An 18786-nucleotide genomic window follows, 5' to 3' on the forward strand; every position below is an offset into this window, starting at 1 on the left:
TGTTGATGCACCGTGACCTGATCACCTGCCGTTTCTTGGGATCCCTGCGTCGCTCCTGGCCGAAGAAGTACCGTGGCCACCTGGGACAGCAGTCCAGCAAGCAGCCGCTCGCCATCTCCTGCTCCTCCTCCTCCTCCACCACCTCCGCCTCCTCATCCTTCTCCTCCTCCACCTCCTCCTCCGCTCCTTTCCGCTGGCCATCTACTCGTTTCTCTCTCTCTTCTCCTCCTTTCTCCTTGTGTCCCTCCTCCTCCTCCTCTTCCTCTCATTCCTTCCCTTCATCTGTCTCTCGTCTTTCCTCCCCAGTGCCTAGAGAGCGGGACAGAGAGCGGGAGCACTCCGGCCTAGCCTCAGCCCAGGCCGTGGATGGCCCCCCAGGTTTGTCCCGCGCCCCAGGCATGACCCTCACTCCGCGGGGACCAAGCGCTCAGCCCGCCGCCGCCAGCTCCACCGCAGCCGCTTCCAGCCTCGGCCACAGCCTCCATCACCACAGCAGCTCGGGGTCAGTAGTACCAGGATCTCCCCTCCGCTATCAAGTTGGAAATAGGTTTTTGTTTTTGTACGCTTTCTTACCAATTGGCTTTAAAAGGTTTGCCTCTGAATTAGGGGTTTATTTTGAAAAATTTCCATAATCGAAAATCGGGCAAAATTAACGATCAATTATCGATTATCGATCATATTAATAATTTAAAAAAAAGGGAAAAAAAATTAACAAAATGAATGCCTATGGCAGGAAATACGAAAGACAACGTGTTCTCCTCAATGAACTCTTTATTTTAATGTGTCTCCTCTCCAACACTCTGCTGTCCCCGGCGCATGCCGGTGTGAGTTCCCCATGTTTAAAACAGTTTTGTTGGCACAAAGGCCCGTGCCCAGCCAGAAAACTAGAGACTATATGAAGCTCCACCTCACGTTAGTCGGCTGTGCAATGGAGTGGGGCGAGGAGGAACGAATTCCACCCAAACCTAGTCCGCAATTTTTTTTATTTTTTTTTATTTTTATTTTTTTAATAATAACAAAATCGATAAAAATTCCACATGATCGATTCCATTCCTTAACGATCAATTATCGATTTTCGATAACTGATGAACATCCCTACTCTGAATATCAGTGTCCCTTTTTCACTTCCAGTAGAGAAGTTGCAAACGGCACAAACAAATACCCCCTCAAAACTATTATTAAGACCTGATGATGTCCTCCCTCAGGTCCCTGCCAGGGGAGATGGACGAGACCGATGCCCTGCGCTTCAAACGCTTCAACGAAGACGCCGTGTCCCTCGCTCCCTCCACCACCGAGTCCATCATCGTAGAAGGTGAGTGGTCTGACGCAGGTCCGAAGTAAAGAATTCCACTCTCGTTATTTTGTATTGTCTTGAGATTTGAATTTGATTTGTTACGGGTTCGAAGTACTGATATACAGTATACTGTTTTCAGCTTCTACCATCCAGGCCTATCATCTGTACATTTGCCACGGTGCAGAGTGGTTGTTTTGTCTTCAAGGTGTTTTCTTTGAGGCAGGGAGGAGAGTGTGTTTTGGGGAGTCAGAGGTGACCTCACCCTGTCTCATTAAGCTGGACTGTGTGGGAGAGAGAGAGCCAGGCTTACTGGGAAGCAGCTCACCACAGACAAAGCCATCTTATTTCCCTGCTGCTGCTGCGTAACAGCGCGTTTTGTACAGACACACCCTTATCATGGAGGAGATATTGCGCCACTAACACTGTGCTACTCAGCAACAGATGCTGACACGTTTCCTTATTTTCCTTCTCTGACGCTTTACCAGTACGCCAGGAAGGAATTAGAAGAGTGTTGCAGAAACGTCAAATCTGACAATGTCGAAAGGAGTTCAACGGTCACAGCCATCACGCCCAGCTAATATTCCAGTGACTGTAGAATGAGCATGTCGGAGAGAAGTGCATTCACGTCAACCATTTAACTGACTCCCTTTATCCAGAATGACTAACGATGAGTGCAAAACAGTGACGTATTGCACCAATGAGAAATTCCCTTTTCTAATTAACAAATTACAATTAGAGACATCGTCTGTTAATAAATAATAATGTGATACTTGAGGGGTCCCTGTTGGGTAATTCTCTTTTTGAGATCAGATCAGCGGTTCAGCTGCAGAACAGCACCCCTGGAGGTGAAGTACTCCAGTATGACTAAAACAAAGAACGCTAAGACCTCATTTGTTCCTTCAGCCTTCACTGAGAGGAACAGTCTGTGCCGGTGATAGCTGGGACCAACTAGTGAAAAGTCTCTGTGTTGTTTTTGAAGCACCTTCTGATATCTGATACAAAGCACTTCACTGATATTGCACAATTACACTTTCTTCTTCTTCTTAACCTTTATTTATACAGGTGAATCACCTTGAGACCTAGATCTCATTTTCAAGTGCGACCTGCGACTTTATCGCACTAGTACTTTGTTTTATGTGGTAATGATTGCTAAAATGAGAGTTTGCTGGATATCTTTCTATTCTAATTTATCTACTGCTTATTATGATTTCAGGTCAGCTCTGTATGTGGCATGAGTTCATATACGGGTCTAGAAAATCTGAAGTATTATGAAATGTAAATAAAATTTTAAGTTTTGAAAAGTTTACACAAAGTATGGACCAATTGTGTTGTTCAGTGAAGCTACACATATGACTGCACATTTCATGTAGTTGCAGACTGCACTGCCATTAAACATTTTGCATACAGTAAAAAGAAAAACCCTCATTATTTTTTTGAAGAATGGTCTTCAGCTGTTAGAACCCTATCACTACATCATATTCAACCTGCCAAGATTTTGAATCTACAGTCAAGAAATAAACGATCTGCAGTCAAGGAAAAGGTTGTAACGTAATAATATTAACTTAAAAGTATGTGAAACGGAAAATGTGTTAGAAAAACCACTTAAAAATCATCTTCTAGTATCTCTAAAATGTAGATGATCCATTCTGTTAAAGTGTTTACATTTTGGTCATCCACAGACTTAAGCTACCTGGCATACTTACTATAATTAGTTGTCTTTTTTAGTCAACAATCACTTTGCGACAGTTTGAAAGTTGTCACTTTGGTTCTGCGGCCGATCTACAGTAGGTTGAATGTTCCCTGCTCAGCTGTCCCTGAGAGACCGAATCCTTGATATCTCCAGGGGTCGCTGTTCTGTCACTGACCTTGACCTCTGAAACCTCCTGTAGAAGGGGGCCAGCAAAAAGAGAATTTCCCTGCAGGGAAGTATGTGATATTATTGCACTAAACACTGGCCCCAAACAAAGAGTGACTGGCATTGTTTTTTATTGTTTTATTGTTTTATTTTACAATACATGTTTTATATTAACGGACAGGGGGCACCACCACTCAGTCAGAGTTTAACAGTGTAATGTGTGAAGGTTGTTGATGTCTTGGCTCCTCCCCTCAGATGCTCACTATGCAGTGGTGCGGGCTGAGCTGGACTCAGATGCCCAGGATCTGGAAGCAGAGTCGTGGAGCTTGGAGGTTGACCAGCAGTATGTCAAGAAGCTCTCTAAAGAAATGGTGAAGAGGCAGGATGTGATCTATGGTGAGGCTAATGTCTTTCTTTCATAGTAGTTGGCTGCAGTGGAGGCCAGTGTTTTTTTTAATGCCTTTGATAGATGCTCAGTGTGAGTATAGGGAGGGTGTTAAGCCTTGGCTGTCATTGGTTGATTACTTGATTTTAAAGACAATTTGACCAATGACTTACTTGCTCACCAATCTTTTCCACTGACATCAAAGCCAGGTTTCTTTGCAGGTCCTCCTTACCCTAGTTTAATTGTATTGTATTGTATTGTTTAATTGGATTTTTGATTTGTGTAAATTGAGAAGACATGTTAAATCTTAATTTTTGGAGGTCCAATCCTAACCCCCCCCAAAAAAGCTAAGTAGAATTTAAGATTTTGCCCCCAGATCATTTCAACCTCATTCAGCCAGTCTCGAACTTGAACTGGCTTGTGCAATGCACGCGCTTTACACCACTGAGCATAAAAACGTAACTTATTGTCATTATGTCCCTTAACACAGAGCTGATGCAGACGGAGATGCACCATGTGCGGACGCTGAAGATCATGCTGCGTGTGTACGTCCGAGAGCTGAAGGAGAACCTCCAGATGGACTCGGGCAGGCTGGACTGTCTGTTCCCCCGCCTGGAGAACCTCCTGGAGCTCCACACACATTTCCTGTTCCGCCTCAAAGAGCGCCGGCGAGAGAACCTCACCTCGCCCAGCGACAGGAACTACTCCATCCACAGACTGGCCGATATACTCATTGCACAGGTGAGGGGAGGGGATACACATCCATACAAACATCCACACACATGCTTACTACATACATCATATAACAATGTTGTACATGCACAACATGTGCATACACACACGCCACGCCGTGCAAACGCAGACACACGTAATGCAGTTGCTGAAGCGGGACAGTGAGCCGCCTGGGTGTCAGTGATGACCATTTCCTTTGCTCTCCAGTTCTCAGGTGAAATAGGAGAGAGGATGAAGGAGAGCTATGGAGATTTCTGCAGTCACCACACTGAGGCCGTCAGCTACTACAAAGAGCAGCTGCAAAACAACAAGAAGTTCCAGAACCTCATACGGGTGAGACTGAGTAGCATTCTTCTGCGGTTTTTTTGTAATGTTTTTTTTTTCTTTTTCTGAGACTAAATCCATGGTGTGTCAGTTTGTAGCGCGGTATTTATGAATCCATTTAAGATCTGACCGACACTTGCTGTGCAGTAAGTTTATTTGAAAAAAGGGTGTTCTAAATTAAGCCTTTTTCCTTTCAGAAAATCAACAACCTGTCCATTGTGCGGAGGTTAGGAGTGACCGAGTGTATTCTGCTGGTGACGCAGCGCATTACCAAGTACCCAGTACTAGTAGAGCGCATCCTACAGAACACTGAAGGTAATGCATGTGACAGGCTCCTGAATGGATCATAACGACCAGAGAAGAATAGGTTGCTCATATTGAGTAATAACTACAGACGTAGTTGTATGGTGGAATCAGTGAGACTTGATCTTTGATTTTTGTTTTGTTTTGTTTTGCCTCCAGCGGGTACAGAGGAGCACGAGGAGCTGACACGCGGGCTGGGTCTCATCAAAGACTGCATCGTCAAGGTGGACCAACTCGTCAACCTCCATGAGAAGGCCTCGCGACTCCGAGACATTTACAACAAGATGGAGCCAAAGGCACTGGGCAAAATCAAAGATGACCGAGTGTTCCGCAGGGAGGACCTGGCACAGGGCCGGAGACGGCTGCTGCGCGAGGGAACGGTCAACTGGAAAGCCGCCTCTGGCAGACTCAAGGGTACCTGCCACAATACTTAATTACTGTACTGTTAATAGTGCGACGAGGAAATCAAATGAAGACATATTTAGCATGTGCCAGTCCTCTCTACCTGGTTTTGGAATCAATTAACACAGACAAAATTCTAGTTGTACATGAAAGCATCACGTGCCATTATGTGCCACTTGTTTTCATCTACCGGTACCTTTTTCCCAGTTTGCAGACCGAAGTCTAGAAATGTCATTTCTGCTTTCTGTCCTTCCAGATATTCTTGCAGTGCTGCTGTCAGATGTGTTACTCTTGCTACAAGAGAAGGACCAGCGATATGTCTTTTCTACAGTGGTGAGTGGCTTATCTTTCATCTGTCTGTCAGTGTCATCATGAGCTGTCACAAAACAGTGTGTAGCATAAATCAGTGATTCTCAACCTTTTTCATATCAAGGACCCCTAACTTAGTCCACATGAGGGCCACCGACCCCCATTTTATATATATATATATATATATATATATATATATATATATAAATATAAATATATATATATATATATATTTCTTTCTTTTTTCTTTTTTTTCTAGTGGACCCAAATCTGACAATTTTAAAATTCCTTGACAATCTGTATTTATTGTAGGCAGAGAGATACCAGTGAATCTATGGCCAAAACACTCATTACATTCTCTAATTGTGTTAACTTCTTGTAAATGAAATAATGTTGAATTTTAACAATTTATCAATTTGGGGACCACCTGGGACCACCTGGAACCCTCTCAAGGACCACTGATGGGTCTCGGACCCCACGTTGAGAACACTGACGTAGAGTATTTGAATTATGCACACTTAGTATAGGTGTACATGGGATGAGAATTGTCACTGTTATACGTTTGATTTAGTCAGTAACTCAGTTTATATATACCGTATGTGCAAATAAACAAAGTAATCCACGGCCACTCTCTGCTTTTAATGTAGTTTCATCAGGGTTTTTTTTAACCCCAAATTAATCAGAAAGCATGTCTTCTGTCTAATTCTGTCCCTTTCCCCCCTTCCTCTCCCTCCCAGGACAACAAACCGTCGGTGATCTCTCTCCAGAAGCTGATTGTCAGGGAGGTGGCCCATGAAGAGAAGGCCATGTTCCTCATCTGCGCCTCCTCCAATGAGCCGGAGATGTACGAGATTCACACCGCCTCCAAGGAAGAGCGAAACACCTGGATTACCAACATACGACAAGCTGTTGAGAGGTAGCTGCACTTCCTCCAAGGGGGGAGATTCTGTGTTTGAGGGGGCACACGCCTGCTCTCCTGGTTACACCTCCATTTATTACTCACACAGCACTCTTACATGCTCTCATCCACGATCCCTATGCAGGTCTGAATGTCATGAAAAGTATGGAAAGTGAAATTAATAATTTCCAGGTCTTGGAATGTGTGGGAAATATTTCTGTTCAGTTGTAGTATGCATATTATTACAGATGTAAACCCACTCTAATTTCACTGTGATATTTCTTGTGAATAACAATCTTCAGTAATGGAGTGATGCAGTATCACTGTCAATGTGGATCATATTGAACACTGACTAGAATCTTCAAATATAGCCAGGAAGATATTTGAAGCTGTGGAGAAAGCATGGAATTTTAAAACTGAAAACTGTCTGAAAAGTATCTCTCTGCCGCCCCAACCTGCCTCTTTCTCTTTCATTCCCTAGTTGTCCACATACAGAAGAGAGGCTGTTCAGTGAGGAGGAAGAGGCGCGAGCTGCCAGGTTAAAAGAGTTTCAAGGTAACTGCAGACAACTTGACAGTGAACATCCACAGACAGTAAAGGAATTGCCCTGGAAAATAACTTCTTAACACAACTAGGGGGTGCACATGTACCATGTTAATCCTAAAAGTGTTACAGGTTGCTTTGAGTTTCATTTCTACCACTTTATCTTATCCCATGGGTTCTTAAACTTTTTCAGTTAGGGACCCACATGAGAAATACATTTTCTTCTTTTAGAGGCCAGGCACTTAACGAATAGCAGCTAAAGTAGGGATGTAGCAGAGGTAAGCTTTTGACACAATTTGGACCCTGATCCACTGTTTAAGGATCCTTTTCCTTATTGTCTTCCAGAGCGTCTGTGCCACAAGGACGCGGTGATCGTCCAGGCTCTGACTGAGAAGCTGCAGCTGTTTGCAGACATGGCCGAGTCAGTGGCGGGTCTGGAGGACACGGCTTCTCGTTCCAGACTGCTGCTCAGAGGAGACGCCTCTGATCTCCAGCAGGGGGAGACTTTGCTCAAAGGAGCCATCACTGAGGGTACGGCAGAGCTCCGCAACACCAGACAACACATGTCGAGATACAGCCAGAGATGACACCATGAAATTGTGTGAATTTTACATACGTGTGTTTGAGTGTCTACTTTATGTGTGTGCATTCCCTCCTTCCTGCAGATCTCAAATGAATTAATACATATCAGCATTGTTGAATTTACTACTATTCCTTTGAGCTGTCCACTCTGTCCCAGTTGTTGACCTACCCTCGCCTTCCCTCCCCAGTGGAGAACCTCCAGAACCTGCTGCAGTCCGGAGTGAGGGAGGAGGCTCCAGCCCCGCGGCCAGGGGAGGGGAGCGGCTCCGGGCTTCTGCCCAGGAGAGCAGACACCTTCGGGGGCTACGACAGCAGCCCCACCATCCTCAAGAGTGAGTGCAGCACACTCCACGCTCTGAGGAAGTCTACCATCTAACGGAGTTTGCGCTTGTATTTCTATGGCCCATACTATTTGACGATGTGAATAAATTGGACAGATTTGGCAAAGACTGCTGGTTCCTTGGATTAAATTGGTTGGTTTGAGTGTTTGAGTTAATTGATTACTTAGTTGATAAGCTAATACATGTGTAGCTCATAACAAAGCACAGCAATTCAAGACAGCTGGCATATAGGTGCAGTTTCATGTGTATGCATGTTGTTTCTGTGGTTCTGTCTCTTTATTGATGTTTGTATATATTTCTGTTGGTTTGTTGCGTTTGTGTGTCTGTATTTCTACATGTGTGTATGGGCGTGCATTGGTGTGCCTGTGCCAGATGGCAGTGTGAAGAAGAAGAACTTTTCTGGCGAGGCTCGGAGCAGAGACAGAAGCCAGAGAGCCAGCTCTGACCCGCAGCTCAAAGACCTCTGTGGCAGCCACACCCTGGAGCAGACGGTAGGGGAGCAACACACGCACGCGGGCACACACACACACCATGGGCTCACACACACACACACACACACACACACACACACACACACACCATGGGCTCGGTCACAGTGTTATTTCCTGTAAATAGTAATAGCCAGACCAAGTAATCTGGAAAGTTTCCATGTCCTCATGTTGACTCCAACCCTGCTTTCTTAGCAAACTGTATTTGTTTATAAATAGATGAAGCCTTAATGAAACAATTTGCTCTGATCATTGTTATACCTTCCAACAAATTCTGATCCTTAAAGGTGAACTCCAGCAAAAAAAACAATGCTGATTTATTTTGCACATCATTTCACACACATCACTGGTCCACAACTGACCTCAAATCACCTCTAACTGTCAAACTAAATGAATGCCTGCAAAAAATGTGTGCGATTATGTGCAAAAATAAATCAGCATTGTTTTTTTCGGTGTAGTGTCTCTTTAAAAACCATCAGGCAAACAAAATGTAATGACATGCTGTCTACAATGAGCAATGTGGGACAAGCAAACCCTATTATGGGATTTCTCATAGGCTCAGCTTCAATTGGACCTGACTGATCCCATATAGCAGTCAACAACATCACTCACTGCTATATTGTAACCAGTGTGTTTGTGTGGCTTTTGCATCGATATGACTTGTTGTGTGTGTGTGTGTGTGACTGTGTTGCTCAGGTTGATGAGAGCTGCTGCTCTCCCCCCGCCAGCTGGAACCGCATATGGTCCAACTCCTTCCCCGAGGCCGAGGTTAGCGCCTGCTCTCTGCTCCGTCACCCCGTGTTACACAATGACTGCATTTGATATCCTCTGCAGCACTAGCTCAGTTTACAGTTGTCATCCATCCGTAGCCTGCTAATCCACTCAAATGCTGAAATTGTGTTGCTGGTGCTGGTGTTTGTTTGATTACAATGACCTTGTATGTCTCCCTCCAGTTCTTTGACAGGGTGCTGATGCTGTCTCAGAGGCTCTACAGCCTACAGGTAACGCTCCTCCTTCACTGCCTCCAATCTGTGCTTTGTTCCCATGTGATAATCAGTGGCACAGACACTTTTTCACACTTAGGAGGGGTCTTACTATGCCTGGTCGTAACTCCTACGTCGGTCTTAGTTAAGACCATGGACTTACGCCTGTTGCACCAACACGGCTTATGTCTGGTCTTAACTATGCTGGTCGTAGCAATGCGCGTCCATGTGAATTGCCAGGGAATGCACCCTGATTGGATGATGTTGCAAAAAATGTGCCTCGCGACCTGCTTGGAGCACTGTGCCACTACGCTCTCTCAGCCACTACTGTAAAACACCCTCCTTCCTCCCACCCTCCCTCTCTCCGGGGGAAAAATGGCGACGATTGAGCCAGAAAGACAGTCTGAATGAAATTGAATGTAACGTTCCCAATTCTATGTATTAAATTCTAAAAAACTAAGGGCAACATTTTGGAAGGCTAAGCCACACAACTAGTTAGTTATAATCTAACGTCGTGCTTTCAAAGACGGCGAACTGGCGGTGTTATGACGATGACGGTCAAAAAGGTCTCCGCGGAGATCTCTGTTAAGGCAGGCTCTACGCCTCCTCCTGACCAGGCATAGGAGTTACGCCTGGTCGTAGTGAAAATAAGGCTTAAGCCGTCTTGGTGCAACCGGCGTAGCTGTTAGGTCGTAAAGTTACGACCAACTTAGCTTAAGACCAGTGTAAGACCTGTTGGTGCAACCGGCCGATCTGTCATTGTTATGTCGAATCAAATTACATGCTTGATTTTAAAAAAATAAAAAAAAATAAAAACCCTTGTTTGTCACAGTGCACTTGATGTAACTTTACCTGCCTTTAGTTTAGTCTATTTGCAGATAAAGCTAAAACCTATAAACAAAGTAATTAAAAACAGAGTTATAACGCGCAGTTGTGAAAAATAGAGAAAGAAGAAAACTCAAGTGAAGAGCGTATAAGCTACCTGCAGTTATCACCGTATTCTACAGAAATACATTTCTAGTCTCCAGCACGGTAATGAGTATAGTTTTGAAATGCCATAGCCATTTCCTGTGATTGACATACAATATATCGGGGGGCTATTCAACTATATTGTTCAGAGTTCTGTATTGCATTTACACTTAGAAAGTCATAAAAGTGATGTTCATTTTTGTGAAGATTATCAAATATGTCAGTTTCATAAGCTTGTGTTAACCACAGACCATATTTCAGGCATCTAACCAAAATCCCCATACAAAAATCCCAGTGACTTCCAGACGAGGGAACCCAGTGCGATGCTAACCTCCGGGTTGGCCTACAAAGACTTGGACCTTAACCTTCTTCTCTTCCTCTTCTCCCCCTCCTCCATCTCCAGGCCATCGTCTCCCAGCAGGACAGTCAGATGGAGCTGCAGCGCGCCTCGCTGACGGAGCGGGCCGCCCTGCCCGGGCGCGGGCGGGTCAGCGGGCTCCTGGAGCAGGAGAAGCAGCGGACCCTGGCCCTGCAGAGAGAGGAGCTGGCCAGCTTTCACAAGCTGCAGGCGCAGCACCGCCAGGAGACGCAGCGCTGGGAGAGGGAGAGGGAGAGGCACCGGGCCCAGGCCCAGGCCGCAGAGGCCAAGCTGCGACAGAGAGAGGAGGACTGCAGGCGGCTGGAGGTGAGGCGGCTGGCCATGCCCAACGTTACGGAGCTCATTTCATGGCAGGACATTTATACTCTTGGCTTTATTTTGTCAACTTCCTGCTTTTGCTTTGTACTTGAATTTCAGAGTCAAAGCAAGATTTGCACATTAACAATGTGCAATTGTAAATTGTACATTTGCACATTTACAATGTGCAAATGTACAATAATTCTAGACAGCCCTTTTCTACTAATGGCCCCATTTCTTTTATAGATTACAGCAACTGTTTTGTATTTGTATTTAAAGTCGTGCATACTTGCACATAAGTTTCGCAAACTCAATAAAAAGTGCTGTATCTGCAATTCCTGCATCTAACTTTTGAATGCATTTTGGAGCTTAATATTGTGCAGGATGTGTGCTGAGCTTGTGCACAACCAGGGAAGCAACGCTGCAAGTCAATGAAATGAATCCACCAGAATCAATCTTTTCATTCAATTAGCTCCATATAGGTTTTCTACATTTTTTGTTCCCTCTGTATCATTAGTCCTGTGTAGCTCAACGTCCACTTTGGGACAACTGTGATTTAAAAAAATAATTGTGCAGTCTGTACTGTAAAGCACTGTGGAAATTGTGTCCTGCAGATTGCAATGCAGTTATAATGTTATGTTTATGTAAGTTGGAATGGAACCCATGGTGCACTTTTACAAATGAATGTGATTTGTTTTCAAATTTAATAATATGTTTGCCTTTAATGATGCCAACTATCAGTGGGTATACTTTGCAGCGGTCCATGCTGCTGACAGACTTAATGACTTTGCTGATCCTTTGATGCAGGAGCGTCTGGCAGAGGAGAGGGAGGAGCTGGAGAGGCAGAGGGAGACGTACCAGCAGGATTTGGAGAGGCTGAGGGAGTCCACCAGATCTGTGGAGAGAGAGAAGGAACGCCTGGACTACCAGAAGAAGATCAAGAGGAAGACCATCGAGGTGGGCAACTAGTGATGTGGGGTGGTTATAAGGGGGCATACAACAGTATACCAATTTGACACAGAAATGTCTCAATATACACTATGGATTGGGAAAACAGTTCACCATACAAGACTAATATTGGCTAGCTAACTGATGCTGGCTCATTTAAAATGACAAATTGGGGCACAATCTGGTTTAATTAGGCAAAATAATTCAAGCTCATTTTTGCAATTCTAGCCAATATTTTACAGAGATGTGAGTTTCAGAAGATAAAAAGGTTGCTTTTCATTAGATATTTAAAAATATATAATCAAACTTGTTTAAAGCTACGAGGAACTTTCATTTTGACTTAGTTATTTTGTTTTTATTTAGAAGTGTTGTTTTTTTGTTTGTTGCCTCAAGGCAACACTGCTGAGGGTACTACTGAAACATCAAGGTTTTCTGTGGGAGGGGCCAGGCATGCAAAGCCAACCCCAGAAGGGCTCACCTCTCCTGGTTGGCTCCCCCTCTGGAGCCAGCCAACCAGGAGAGGGGAGGAAGGCACCCTGGGTCTGGCTTGACACACCTGGCCCGTCTTGTGGAGGTTTCAGTACCATAGAACAGTGCACAGTGTTGCCCTGAGGGAACAAACCAATATCTTGTTAGGGGGGTGGGGGGGACACATTTTATGATCAATATATTATCAGGGACCCCCCAAGCTCCCCAAAAAAGTGGGGTGAAATATTTCCCCTGGGCCAGATAATAGATAATGGTAGCAAAAGCGATAAAGATGAATTTCCCATTTGCCTACTAGCTTGGGTCTCTCCTTCCTTCCATCCCCTGGGCATGAATCGTGTATCCACCCTTACTTTGTTTCAGCTCCCACAGCCTGTTTATAGATGGGTGTAATGATAAACACACGCACAACTCAATACACTTCCAACCGCTCGCCTAGGAAACCACCTACGCTTTCCTTTTAGTGCTCTTTACCTCCTTTTTCCCCTCCTTTCCTCCCTCTCTTCCCGTATTTGCATCCCTCTCTCTCTCTCCCCACCTGATACAATGCGGGCCATTGTTTGTGAGTTTCATGGGAGAGGAGCTTTAAGAAGGATCCACTGACTGTAATTTCATGCCCAGTGCTAATAGATCTGTGCAGCAGCTACAGTAAAGCTACTTAATATCAGCCCTTAGTGTTTTTATGGGCCTGTATCACCATACAGCTTTGCTTTATTGGTAAGGGAAACTCCGCAGCTTGGGAACTTATACCTTTTCACCGGATGGACTGGTTTCTGATCATGTGTGTGTACAGATGCACGTGTACACACGTACACACACACACACACACACACACACACACACACACACACACACTGACACAGATGTGTTTATAGGCCTCTCTGATTGGGGTTGTCTCTGGCAATGTCATTAATCTCTCAACTGGCTGCCATTCGTCACCGGTTGAGAGATGGCTGTTATCTCTGATTGGCCAGTGTTTCTTCTTCCCACCAGCACAGTAGGTTGAGTGACTGAGAGATGACCTCATTTTAGGCCGTTCATGTCCTGACCTGTCCACAAACTTGTGTGTATGTTGTTGTTCTTTAGCAACTGTGCATTCCACATTTTGTGTCTTTATCCGATTACCTTTACTCATGACGTGTGGTTGAAACGCCTGGCCACCACCAGACTTCTACCATGTGGTCTGTCCCTGTTTCTGTGTGTCTGGCCAAGCAGCATTTCACAGTAACAAGACCTTTTGATGGCACGCCTCAGTGACTCGGAGCCTGGCTTAACTCAAGACGAGTCGTACACAAACACAAGCAGCTGACATGCATTACTGGCCCGTCATCGCATTACTGCAACAGGCAGGCCTTTGACTGCGGCGGGAGTTGAACCTACGACATTCCACCGTGGCTCCTGGAAAACCACAGCCTCTGGCCTTCTTTGGAGAGGGAGTCTCTGGAAAACCACAGCCTCTGGCCTTCTTTGGAGAGGGATTCTCTGGCTGAATTGAGCTAATCTGCTCTGATGAGTAATGCAGGGAGCCAGATAATTACAGGGGCAGATTCTGAAGCGGCGACGGTGAATCAGATTGTAGTGCGGTATGTTTGTTTGTGTCGCGCTCTGCAAGATGAGATCCGAGGTAGATCAGATCTAGAGCTTAGACCTCGTCAGCACTCAGAAGAACCCCATTAAACAAGCAAATTGCAAACGTGTCGTCTCCCACCAGTGGCGTAGCTAGTTCCTTGGCGCAGTCCGTAAAGGAAAAGCGAAAAAAACTGTTTTGGACAAAATTCAAAATGGCAGAAAGGGATTGGCCTACCCAGGTCGGCTGCGCAAAGGACTAAGCCTGGTACGCGCTCTACCAGGTGAGCCACCGACACTCAGAGTAGATACCTAACTCAACTTGGGTTACCATCGGACAAAGTGCTCCTGAGTTAAGGCGATTTTTGTGAAATAGACCCGACCCACAACAGTTGACCAAACTTTGGAGGTCAATTATAGGGCTGTGGCGATTCACTTATCTCCCGATTCGATACTATCACGATTCTTGGGTGCCGATTCGATTTATATTGCGATTCTTAAGTATTGCGATTCTACGATTATTGCGATTCGATATTACGATTTATTGCGATTTTTGTTTATTTTTTTCTTTTCTTTTTTCAGTTTGTTTGCTTTTTTACACTAGATTAGAACATGGGAAAAGTTGAATCATACACTAGAGACTGTATATTATATATCATGAGTAGGGCTGGGCGATATAGTTAAAAACAGGGGCGGACTGGGATCATAATTCAGGCCGGGCATTAGATACCAAGCAGGCCAGGCCGATATGGGCCAACGCGCGTGAAATTTGGGCCGTTTGAAGCCAGATTTGGGCCGTTTGAAGTCCAATTTTACAATGAGATGCACCCACTTTAACCCTGAAGTGTAATTATTACTTCAGACTAACTAATAAAGTAATAAAACCACTAGTAAACCAGTAGGCGGCGCCTGGCCTGCTGTTCAGTGAGTGGCCTGACTGCAAGCACCCAAAAAAATAAATAAATAAATAAAATAAAAAATAATAATTTGCGATTATCGATTCTGGAATAAAAGATTGATCCAAAAAATCGTGACATTAAAAATCGCGATACTTAGGTGAATCGATTTTTTCCCCCACTCCTAGTCAATTATATGAAAAGCACACACGCTGTGTGTCATGGTTTGGTGAAGATTGAACAAAATTTGTGGAAGGTGTACCGGGAAAAAAAGAGTTTTGGCCAAAATTCATGAAAATGGGCAGGGCCTATGTGGATGGATGTAGAATGAACCAAGTAATCCAGTAATCCATTTTGATTGGGGCGCATATGGTTCAGAAGTTAATAGCCCAAAACGTAAAGTTGCTATAGCGCCACCGTCTGGTCGACACATGGGGGTCTCTGGCCTTGCCTGAGTATTGGGAGGGCCAGAGGAACCCACCTGCCAAATGTGGTTGCTCTGGGACTTTGCTTTGTACAAACTAAATGAACGGACCGAACGGACCCCTTGGTCTCCGACCGTTGGGAGACACTGAAGGGCCCCAACATGTTTTAGATCAGCTCAGAAGTGTCTGCTTGCACGTGCGTCTGCAGGACTTGAACACATGCAGATGGAAGGCTATGCATCTGCGTCTCTTCACAGTTGCTGTAGCGTTGCAGTGTTATAATGTTGGCACTACCATGGGACTTTCTTGGCTGTGGTTATGGGATGTTTGGAAACGGTCGGTTCCCCCTCTGCGTCAAACAACATCAAACAGTCTTTTCATCAGCTGTGACCTCAGGATCTCTTCCAGGCTCCATGCCAACCTGATATCAACAGACATTTAATTTCCACCACCCAGCATTAAGGATCGTCAGCTAACCCATAGAGCTATGATTAGGCCTCATCAAAAAGACATGCCCGTGTGTGTGCATGTGCGACTGTGCGTGTGCGTGCAGTTATGTGTGTGTGTGTGTGTGTGTGTGTGTGTGTGTGTGTGTGTGTGTGGGCAAGAAATGTGCCAGTTGAGGCATGTCCTGACTTCAGAACAACTTCTTTTCTGTGTTATCTCAACTGATCACACTTCGTCGATGTTACCGCAGCAGCAGCCACAGGCTAGCCTAGCGCAGTGCCACTGTTACTTGTAGCTGGCTGCTGTGCCCGCCCGCAGTCTGCAGAGAGTGGATGCAAGGTGAGTTGCGAAATTGTCATCTAGCCACTTGATAAGGAATGCGTCGGGCCGCTCTCTGATTGGCTGTCGGTCGGAGCAGGGACAGATTGCTCAGTCAGATTGTGGATGTCGAGTCATAAAGCACGTGGTGCCAAATCAAGGTTACGCGTGGAATGTGTTGGATTTGAACAGCAGGTTTGAAGGTAAATGGCCGGCACAACGCAGCAGGAAATAACTGGTTCTTTATCTTTAAAACGTCAGGAATCCCAATCCCCTGACGTGCTGGAAAAGCCCGGGGAAATTGAATGAACAGTGGCTAGCAGTTAGAAAGTAGTAGAAAACTGTAGTATTGGATCGCTTCCTGTGCGAGTGTGACTAACGACATGAACACGAAGCATGGCATTGCTCGCACATGGCGAGGTTTGCAAAGGTTAAGGGAAAACGTTAAAAGGTCAGTAGTAAAACGATGTCCTGTATCGGTGTCTCCACACCTCGTTATCTTGCCCCTCCTGCGCTCCCAGTCTGCAGGCTGATTTATGACACCACAGTCTGACTGTGTTCCTTCCTGTGGTGTGAAAAGCCCCCTGACTGACTCCTCACGCTCACCGTGTACACTCACTCACTCACTCACAGCCTTGTGACTCACATCCTCTATGAGCAGCCTGGGGGCAGTTGTTTTGTGGAGCCAAGGCAAAACACTCGGCCTGAGGGCAGATATTTATCTTCTCCTCTCCTCTCCGTCTGTCAGTGTAGCTATTTCCCCACCTGTTAAATGGTAAATGGCCTGCATTTATATAGCGCTTTTATCCAAAGAGCTTTACAATCAGTAGGTACGGTACATTCACCCATTCACACAGACATTCATACACCGATTGTGGCAAGCTACCACGCAGGATGCTGGCACACCATCGCGAGCAATTTGCCCAAGGACACTTCGACATGCAGACTGGAGGACGCGGGAATCGAACCACCGACGTCTTTTATCCAAAGCTATTAGTGGACGACCCGCTCTACCTCCTGAGCTACAGCACACTGTGTCCAGTGGTACACTTAAGCTTCCTTCCACTTCCCTCTGCCACTATGTATAGTTTCTATTGACTGAATGTTCTGTTCACTCATTGTGGGTCACCTAAATAACAGCTTGCTCATTCTACGATTTAACAAATACCAGTGGCTCCTGCGTTACATCACTGGCTTTCCTGGGGAAGCTAAGCAGGTCTGGCTGTGGTTAGTCCTTGGATGGGAGACTATGCATCTGGTTGCTGGAAGCGGTGTAGGAGGTGCTCTTCCTTCTAACCGCATGAATAATATTCCCATTCCCAATGCCCCCGGGCATAGACAGGGACCCTGTCCTGTGAGTGAGCACCATCTTTCGAATGGGGACGTTAAACTGAGTGGACTCTCTGTGGTCAATAAAGATCCCATCGGCACTCTTCGCAAGAGTAGGGGTGTAACCCTGTCCTGGCTAAATTCCCACACTTTAATCATGGCCACCTAATCATTACTTAATTGGCACATTCAGTCCTCAACTCTCCACCGTGATAGCTGATGTGTGGTGAGCGTTCTTCTGGCGCAAACTGGCTGCTGTGCATCACCCAGGTCAGGTGGGTGCTACACATTGATGGTGGATGACCTGAGTCCCCTCCCCCTCCCATGATATGTGGAGCGCTTTGAGTATCTAGAAAGGCGCTATAGATTAAATCTATTATTATTATTATTATTATTATCCTAGAATTACATGTGCAGCTCTTTGATGCATCATGTTTGATTGCCATCGATTCCTCAGCTATGGATAATGCAATATGCCATAAAGAAAATGTATGTTGCAATATTATGTGTAGCCCCAGGAGGACTGAAACTGACACACAAAGCACATGAATTATGGATTATCATGATGCACTTTGAATTTTGGATTCTACAGAAGCTTAGGCCTAGACTAGCTTAGGCCTATCACCGCTTGCTAATCAAATGACGTCGCCATGGGTCACACAGCGGCACATTGACTCTTTCACTCCTGTCACTCCTCCACCAGCCATGTAGTTCAACTTAGGGTTACAGGTAGCAAGCAGCACCTCTTTCCCCATGTTGTCCATTGTGTACCAGGCAACAGGTTGAGCACCGGGAGACGCTGAGCTGTGTATGTGCTGATGTGGGAGTATCCAGGCAGTTCTGCAGGATGAGAGGAACCCGGCTGTATAATTAGCCGGTCCGAAGCCTGTGATTAATGGGAGCTCCTGGAAGCCGGCCAGCACTAATTGTTTCTGTGCCGTCAGTCAGACAGCTTCCACACGCTTTACTGCCCTGGAAACCTGCTGTTTACGCCGTTTAAGGCCCAACACCTCTCGCACTGGGAACAATGCAACATCTGTGTGCCAACATGAGTGAGTGCTGAAAGATGGAGAAATGATGGAAGGAAAGAAGAAAGGAGGATTTAGGGAAAAGAGGGGCGGTACACGGAGAGTTTTCCCACCACAGGGCCCCTCTCTGCCCTAGGTGCTACCGTCATGCTCTGCCACAGCAGCTAGGGGAGACACACACAGTCACAGCTGGATGGATCTGCCCTTCGTGCTCTGTGAAGCAGTCATCATGTGTTAACCATCTCCCAGGAGGAAGTGT

At 45.6% G+C, this 18786-nt stretch overlaps 1 protein-coding gene across 1 annotated transcript in view; it reads left to right on the forward strand.

Moving 5' to 3' along the window:
* Positions 1–18786, forward strand: part of arhgef18b (rho/rac guanine nucleotide exchange factor (GEF) 18b) — a 49387-nt gene that overhangs the window by 17545 nt on the left and 13056 nt on the right. The window contains exons 9-25 of the mRNA XM_083648181.1: positions 307–502; positions 1206–1312; positions 3405–3545; positions 4025–4275; positions 4474–4599; positions 4788–4905; positions 5053–5307; positions 5552–5628; positions 6342–6520; positions 6984–7057; positions 7391–7576; positions 7816–7959; positions 8341–8459; positions 9153–9224; positions 9410–9457; positions 10812–11093; positions 11892–12041. Of these exons, the coding sequence (XP_083504307.1) occupies positions 307–502; positions 1206–1312; positions 3405–3545; positions 4025–4275; positions 4474–4599; positions 4788–4905; positions 5053–5307; positions 5552–5628; positions 6342–6520; positions 6984–7057; positions 7391–7576; positions 7816–7959; positions 8341–8459; positions 9153–9224; positions 9410–9457; positions 10812–11093; positions 11892–12041 (2525 nt within the window). The remainder of the gene's footprint in view (positions 1–306; positions 503–1205; positions 1313–3404; positions 3546–4024; positions 4276–4473; positions 4600–4787; positions 4906–5052; positions 5308–5551; positions 5629–6341; positions 6521–6983; positions 7058–7390; positions 7577–7815; positions 7960–8340; positions 8460–9152; positions 9225–9409; positions 9458–10811; positions 11094–11891; positions 12042–18786) is intronic.

The sequence above is a fragment of the Poromitra crassiceps genome (genome assembly GCF_964638095.1).
Source record: "Poromitra crassiceps genome assembly, chromosome: 12".
NCBI lineage: Eukaryota > Metazoa > Chordata > Actinopteri > Beryciformes > Melamphaidae > Poromitra > Poromitra crassiceps.